Source organism: Haliotis cracherodii, unplaced genomic scaffold (genome assembly GCF_022045235.1).
Source record: "Haliotis cracherodii isolate W230 unplaced genomic scaffold, xgHalCrac1.p SCAF_7, whole genome shotgun sequence".
NCBI classification, from domain to species: Eukaryota; Metazoa; Mollusca; class Gastropoda; order Lepetellida; family Haliotidae; genus Haliotis; species Haliotis cracherodii.
The window spans coordinates 32,766,441-32,775,328 of record NW_027266330.1 but is presented as its reverse complement, the minus strand read 5'-3'; the positions used below and the strand labels follow the sequence as shown (position 1 = coordinate 32,775,328).

The 8,888-nt window shown below is 38.9% G+C and overlaps 1 protein-coding gene across 1 annotated transcript in view; it reads right to left on the bottom strand.

The window, feature by feature from the left end:
* LOC139448805 (uncharacterized protein K04H4.2-like) overlaps nt 1-8,888 on the bottom strand; it is a 70,832-nt gene continuing 61,944 nt past the window's right edge. The window contains exons 14-15 of the mRNA XM_071230336.1: nt 2,627-2,734; nt 1-152 (exon numbers count right to left, since the gene is read on the bottom strand). Of these exons, the coding sequence (XP_071086437.1) occupies nt 1-152; nt 2,627-2,734 (260 nt within the window). The remainder of the gene's footprint in view (nt 153-2,626; nt 2,735-8,888) is intronic.

The window sequence follows — 8,888 nt, the reverse complement described above, 5'->3', positions numbered from 1 at the left end:
TTATTGGTTTTGACGTTTGATATAGGTGAAAACTGTTAGGATAGCTTTGGTTTCAGCAGTAAAGATAGAACTAGAATCAGGGATTCTTGAGGAGACAGTTCCGGATCCATTGACGATGGCACTAGCAACGTTGCCACCATCCTTGGACACGTCTGTGAAAATGGACCTGTGAAAATTATAATGAGTTCACAATTGGTAATACGCGTGTTGAAAAAACAAAGGATTTGTTTCGAATCTTTTGAGTTGGGTTAGAGTGAGGTCTACCTCTGGCTTCACCATCTGCCAGGGAGGAGAAGACAGAAGACGGAAATGTATTATATTTAGATCAATTTTAGCCGCTGTGATGTGACGCGGAATTCTGATTCCAAGTAGGTTGAAAACACAATTGTATGCTGGATTGGATATGTTTGAGTGCAATTTAGTGATATGTTGCAATGAAAGTTTAATGTGGCGCAGTTCGAGTGAAGGTTCATCAGCCACCACATACAAACTGTCCACGGGAGAGGTCCTGAAAGCTTGAGAGCCTTGGGCCCTGATGATGAATTGTGTCTGATTTCTCTAAATTGCCTTTGCAGGCTCCACCACAGACAATGGCACCATAGTCTAGTTTGGAGCACATTAAGGCGGGTGGTCTGATCACGCCACCCCACTCGGAATTTGACTTTTAACAAGTCGAGAGCCTTCAGGCACTTTCCCTTGAGATTTTGAATGTGTGGTAAGAATGTGAGATGACGGTCAAATATGAGGCACAGGAATTTGGCCTCCTCTACTACTTAGATAGGAGTACCATCTTAAAGTAAATATGGGTCCCAGCGGAAACATGACAGTGTATAATCAACCTGAAACACTGAATACAAAGACATCAAACGGTATGTCAACCACAACAAGTCCAATTTATGGAGGCGAAACCGGCACGTATGTGGCTAGTTGACTGAAAATATGATTCAATAATTGAATTTGATTATCTGTGTGATAGTTAAGTTGGACAAACTCAGGACCACGAACAAGGCTGTAGCTTGGTCACCTTTAGGTCTTCAAGGGACCGACGTTTCATGGACCATGATCTAATAATGGGGACTTTAAGCATCAACATGGGACTGTTCAGTAATAAGATGACTATATAAGACATGATTAGATAATGGTCCATGAAACTTCGGTCCCTGGACAAGTTCATAAGAAAGTGATCATGTTGTATTCATCAGGAATTAAGGCAAGATACTGAGCAGTGAATACATATCATTGTCTGATTGATTGCAGATTGATTTATTTTTAAAAAAAATTGTTTATTCATTCATATGAACATCTGAAACATGAACGGTATGCAAAAACTGAAAAGAAGTAGAAAACTGTGAAAATATAGAAGGCTTGATTTAAGCCCCACGGGAGTGACCCGAGCCTTTTGACCCGGTAGAGGGGAATGACCCGAGCCTAGACTGAAAGCACCCCAGAATGATTTGGACACGGTTGCAAACCTCCTAAGAGAGATTTTTAAGGGACTGATGTGATCCTTCTACACGGGGTCAGAAAAGTCTCCAGCACTTCAGGACTTGTCGTAAAAGGCAGCCGATTTGGAAGGCTCTGGTTTGCTCAGGAATCGCCATGCATGGACGTGGTGCATCACACTTATCCTAAACGTTTTGGTATGGTTTTGTCTGTGTCATGATGTCATCGCTATGAGATCGTCTCGTGTAATGTGCCGGGAAACTGAGTGTGGGTTTCCAGCTATTGCTGTTGGTCAAAAGCGTACAATATTTGAATCTGATGGTCAGGCTCCGTGACGCTGCATGTGCAAGGATGCGGTGTATAACGCTTATGCTTTCAGTCAATCCTTTTCCTGGATGCAGTGATATATCAAAAATATTTCTATGGGGACTAAACGCACTTAAATCACTAACATCGTAGTTTCACAAACATGTTGATAACACATTTGCTGGAATAGCAATGAAAACAATGAGCTCTATAACTGACCGAAAACTTTTGTGCATTTATTGGCCCCAAGTAACATAAAAGTATTTCCTTTGGTATCTTCAGCTGCTACGTGTCATGTGCGTATATTTTTGTTGTTGTTGTTGTTGTTGTCAACGCCGTTTACCCTAAACAAAAAGGATGACTATTACTCAACTGTTGCATTCATTCTCTTCAATGTTTCAAGTCATTTGCATAACTATAAGCTTGTTCATGAGAACAGTGTCGGTATTGAGGTGCGACCACATCAGAATTAAATTAGGTTTACTTTCTGAAGAATTTAGTATAAAGATTAATGAAAGCATCTAGATTAACAGATTTCTGGGTAATGAATCAATGGTACCATGTGGATGGTACCATGTGGATGTGATATAGGACGTTCATAACAGTAATTATCTGTCAACCTGGATTTCAGGACACGAGGAGGCGACTGCCGGGATCGGATAACCAGACTCACTATCTTGGTTTATGCATGTCATCGTATCCCAATTGTTTGGATCGATGCTCATAATGTCAATAACTGGATTGTCTGGTGCAGACTCGATTATTTACAGACCGCCGTCATTTGCGCGAATATTGCTGAGTGCGGCAATAAACCAAGAAACCAACACAACTTCAGGACACACACGATTTCACTGTGCAGAATAGCTATGGTACATACCCGAGGTCACGAAACAGCACACTTGACCAGTAGGACAACCAAGGTTCTGCAGCTCTAGCCCACAAGTGGTAGATTGACAAGTTCCGGGGTTCCCAAGCATACCACATGCTGTAACAAAAAAGAAGAAGTTGAATGTGATGTGTACATCTTTACCTGGAACGAAAAATTAGCAATGCCTTTAACTGTCGATGTTTGTTGGTGGGTATCCCTGCCTATCTATAAAGAAACCTTGTTAAGGCCCTTCTGTTTCCTACTTACGCAAATGTACATTCCACTAGTAGTAGTAGTAGTAGTAGTAGTAGTAGTAGTAGTAGTAGTAGTAGTAGTAGTAGTAGTTGTAGTAGTAGTAGTTGCTTACGGCCACACTATCATCCAGTATTCCCTTAAAATTGAGTTATTTCCCTTTGCAACATGATACTTTTGAAACAGTAACGAAATCAACACAGTGAAAAATGTGAATGTCCTTCGCGAAATATGTTTATCATGACATTTTGCTTTCTGATAAACCCTCCTCTTCAAGGGAACTGTTTGAGTGGCATTCTAGAAGTTGACAAACGTAAAAAGGTACGAATTTATGATGAGAGGTATATATGCATGAAATGTTGTGATAAGCAGCAGATTAATATTGACAACAACGGTAGTAGATAACAAGTAGCATTAGATAACAACACGCATACAGATAATTGGATGAAGCCAAATGTACAGTAAGAATAGCAAATAGCACACAAGCACACGGGTAGCATTGCCAGATATACATCAAGAAGACAGTTGTCAACCTCAGCAGTAAAAACATCACCAAAAATCAAATCAACGTCCTAGCCAAAGCACTTACATATCTATGCCCAGCCATAATTACGATGAATTCACCAGCAACATTGAGAAATTAAAGGCCTGAAGCTGAAGCAAACCGCCCTAATGGGAAAGATTGACTACCTGCGACACCAGATCAGCCACATTCTTCAGAAGGCCCACCACAAACACCTAGCTTCAACCAAGCGGAGACGAAATCCATCAAACGCTGATCATTACTTATCTAACTTAAGTACAGACTTCCATACAATCAGCGCTAATTACTGTAAAGTGTTGGCTTTCATTACCTATTGCTAATCACCTGCCGTCTGTTGGCTTCCCTTGTTAGTTTCTATCCTTTGTTATTTTCCACCTATTGTTATCTTATTAATTCTACCGTCCTTACATGCACATAAATTTATATTATACTGTCTGCCTCATGGCATTCATTCACCTGATGAAGGAGTAAGCACATCCTCTGAAACGTTGATTTCCTCATAATGAAGAATTTGACATCCATACATTCTCTTTCCTTATGTATATCACTTCTTATTGCCTTTCAAAGGCCCGAGACGAACAACACTTATCAGACAAAGTGAAGAACGGGGAATCAGGATTGTAGTTATAAACTTATATATTCATTAATTCATTCACATTATCACTATTACAGAGACTCCTTCAAATTGGAAATAACACAAACCCTAGTTACGGAAATATTTCTCTTTGGAGCTAATATAAAATAAATCACATAAATATCATCAACCCATTTTGGAAAGGTCTTGGCTGCGCAGATATTGATCAAGTACTGTCTGAATCTCTTTGGTTAAGTCATCAATTAAAAAAGTAGTAATTTTCTCATAAGACATTGACATCTTAATGGTATTCACTCCATCAGGGACCTGTGTAATGATAAAGATTTTGTGCCATTGAAAAACTTAATCAAACCTACAAATTAGAGTTACAATTCTTGATTATTATTGGGTTCTTTCAAATATATCTAAAGAAAGGAAAGATTCTATTAGAAATAATTCTTCAATAGTACATAATTATGTTCTCAACACATCATTGGTGTGTATGCTCTGAGCACCATTAAGATTTTTATGATAAGTGTAGTAAAAAAAACTCCAGTGTGAGAAAATTGGCAACACATGTTTCACTGCAAACACGAAAACGTGTTTTTTGCGTATTTGGCCATTCAACGGAAAATCGACTAAACATTCATTACAATTGATTAATTGGTGAGCGTCCAGAAAGTGTCCGGAAAAGCGTCGAGTTTTTCGATCGTAAATTGGACGGGAAAAGGATGCTTTTTTTCCGCCTTGTACTGTTAACAGCCAATGAGATGGCGCTGGGCCCCTGGCGCACGTGATACCCAAGGCCTCCTTTTGTGAGCAGTTGTTTCGTATCACTGGCATGCCTTGATCTGGTATCCGTCGCGCGCTGTGCAGCGAGATTTACTGATAAGTCAGTTTAAGGAGATGAAACCTGTTAATGGCATTCAGACACGCGACAAGAAGTCAAACTTAACCATGTTACCAAGTTTATTGGGATAACATATCCCTCTGCTATGTACAGTTACCTCTATCGGACAATGAGTTGTGTTTTATTTGGTTATAACAGACAATCTTGTTTTAATGTGAAAATACGTTTATGAACGACACATTTTGACGTTGATACGTTTTTCAAGAGACTGTATTCTTGAAATGACGTAAACACTGACGGACTACTTCCACATTCCATGGGATTTCCCCAAGCAAGCTATGACGTTCAAACAGTTTTCTCCTCGCTCTATGAAGGTTCATACTCAAATGAACTGACACGAAGTGGAAGTAAGCTACGACGTACCCGTACACTGTTTGGCCCTCACTCAATGATGGCTCATACTTTAATGTGGAAGTGGAAGTCAATATAACTTTTTTTTTATTTAACCATCGGTCGACAATGCAGCAATGCCACAATTATCAAGGTATCGTTGTTGCATTGTCGCCAATCATAAATGTGTGAAAAAAGGCGGTATGTTCAGTTAATGTTACAGTTAGGAAGCCGTTTACAAACATAGTAGTAGTTCTACCTGAAAACACAAGTCTGACCGCGGTTTCATATCATTTTATTGTGAGGTCTTCTCTTGAGGTGCTTAGTGCTCATGTTCCAAACTGCCCCGCTCGCGCTGGTTTACATGCATATATAGCTTCTAAATGTGTTGACAATATTTTTAAAAAGTAATAAAGCCAGACTACGTAGTACCTCATTCACAATTCACATGCCTCTAGTTCAGCGGTCGTCCAGAAGATCTTACACTAGACCTTATACGACAACGGATGAGTCCACGCCTGACCTGTGACCTCGTGGCCCCCATGATGTACGTTTTTGTTTGAAGGAGGGGGAAAAGAAATGTGCCCACCACCCAGCTCGCTACACACTGGATACTGCATGTGATAAAGAGTATATTAAACTTGATATACTGTATACTGCATGTGATAAGTATTTGAGGAAAAGGTACAACTTAAGGATTTAAGATTCTAATTGCATCTATTTCTTATACAACAGACAGCCGTCATGTCACTGGAATATTGCTGAGAAGGGCATGAAACGGCACACACAATTTATTTTCAAAATAAAGCGCTGCAGTCATTCCAAATAGAACAATAACTGCTAAGTTTCTTATGTACTAGAAAACCGTTGGCCATGTTAGATGATTTTACAAAACCCCAGTTGCCAGAACGGATGGGAGCCCCAGCGGGGAGCCAGACTGGACTTGTTATTGTGTGGTAGGAGCTCTGATTTTGGCTGTCTCCCAGTCCCAAGAGGATAAAGTAAAAATGAGTCTAACTCAAGTCTAGAATGATTGGGAAAGTCTAGTTTGCCTCAGCTCTAGCCTGGAATTAAGAACTATTCTGTGTTCATTAATTTGTTTGTTAGGCGTTTCGGTATAGGTAAGGTGTTGACAACAAGGGGATAATACTGTCACAACACGATTGTTGTTACTGTTAATCCTCTTCTGTTATTCCTCCACCTACTATATATATTCTGTACTAAGTCCCTCATTTAGCCTTGCTTGGCAACGATATATGGATCTATACTACACGTAGCTTTTTACAGTATTAAAGAAGTTGTTATCCATTAAATTGTGTCTACCTTGTTCTGTGTTCCTTTTTAATTTAAATATTTTTATTTTGTAAACATTGATAGACCAACCAACCACGAAAGATATTGATGGGAAATTGATATCACATGTTACAACTGATCCAGTTAAATTCACACATTGAAATATTAGTATTTGATATTACGCAGTGCATGATCATGTACATGTTCACTGTCGTAATTTGCATACTAGTCTTTGGTTTGGTTTGTTGTTTAACGCCGCACACAGCAATATTCCAGCCATATGACGGCGGTCTGTGAATAATCTAGTCTGGACCTGACAATCCAGTGATTGACAACATGTGCATCGATCCAAGCAGTTGGGACCGATGACATGCATCAACCAAGTCAGCCAGCTTGACCACCCGATCCCGTTAGTCGCCTTTTACGACAAACGTATTCGCATTTTACGGCAAGCATGGGTTGCTGAAGACCTATTCTAACCCTGATCTTCACGGGCCCATACCAGTCAATTTGGTTATACTTTATATTAAAGTGTCGCGCGGCATCACTGATAACTATATGATATCCTCACATGTCAATGATGTATTGACATCAGACAATTGACGACAATTCGACATTCTTATTCGAGCTATAAACAGCTTCATCAGCGGCAGTACCGGTGTCAGAAGACAAATACAATTTTTGTAGTTCAAAATATTTATCTACAAAATAAAATGCAAAGGACCCCAGAACAATGCTTAATTTCAGCACGAGAAGTAAGGTAATTTAGACTTGCCAAATCGTTCTAGACTTGAGTAGGATATCTTTTAAATTTATTCTCTATGGGCGAGAAGAAAACTAGGGCGTCAGTATCGCATGAAAAACTGACTTGCAGGGAGAATTCCGCTAGGGCCTGCCTGGGTCAGTGTAATCGGATATGTTGCTGAGTCTCCTGTTAACATCTACCTGGTACTACAGTACTACTGAAGCGCATATCTGATAAATGCGACTAATCAACTAATATTCCCATCTTCCCATTCCCGTTACAGGCATTCTAATTATTATATTATGCGATGTATAATAAGTTTAAACGTTGATAAAAATTGCATTTCAAATGACGGCAAATTAATGTCTAGTACAATGTTTCCTACATTTTGAATTCATTATAATTTCTGCAATAAAAGCGTAACATCAGATAGTGATATAAACGGATATGATCAATACTGTGATACGTAAATTATTAATTTCTTATTATGTGCATAGGTAGCCAACGATAGAGGCAACTCACTAACCAAACCGTTTGTGAAAAGTCAATTATTCAAAGTTAAGGGGTTTGGTCATGTGCATTGAATGACAGACATGAAATTAACACAAGTGATTAAATTATTAATAAATTTATCATAAATAAAACTTAATATGAACAAAATAAGACTTTACTTTAATTTCTCATTTTTGGAGGGTGTTTTGATAATAGTTTGTGTTTGATTGTTTGTTGTTTTACGCCGCACTCAGCAATATTCCAGCTATATGACGGCAGTCTGTAAATAGTTGAGTATGGAGCAGATAATCCAGTGATTGATATCATGAGCATCGATCCAATTTGGATCGATGACATGCATCAACAAAGTCAGCGAGCCTGACCCCTCGATCCCGTTACGTCAAGCATAGTCCCCTTTTACTACAAGCATGGGTTGCTGAAGAGCTAGTAAATCTACAAACCTCAACAGCTAATGGCAACATTCCACATCTACATTTAGCTCATATACCACGTTGGGATCTAACCATGATAGTGCGAACGTGGAGCTCTACACAGAGATAGATTGTAGTTTTAAACTGCATGTATGTCCTAGGCTAATTACCGTAAACTGAGCCTCTGTCATCCCTAAAACCCATTTCATTATCAATCTTAATTATGTTTTTTTAAATCAGAAAATTATCAATAATGCATAATATCATGTAGTATTTGTAGAATGTTAAGCAATTTGAAAACACCGTTCTCCCAAGATATACCGTATCTTTATAATAAGGACCAAGTTTTAATATAACTAATGATATGATAGAACGGAACACAATGTACTCTCCTCCAAAAGACGATTTTAGTCTTGACATTTTTGCTTAAACGCCTGTCTTTGCACCAGTTCTCTGCACAATTAAGCATACGCAGCCACCAATGCGATGTCATCATCACATATCAGCATACTCAGCATAGATCCATCAATAATGATACCACAGTTAAGGTCATTAATATCATTAACCAAGTCATTAATAAAAACTGAGAATATCGTCGGCGACAACACGCAACCTTGCTTTCGAAGCATAAGTAATTCATCGGTTAAATGACCCTTTAATACCAGTTTTGTAATGTAGTAACGATGTAATGACGTAGTCG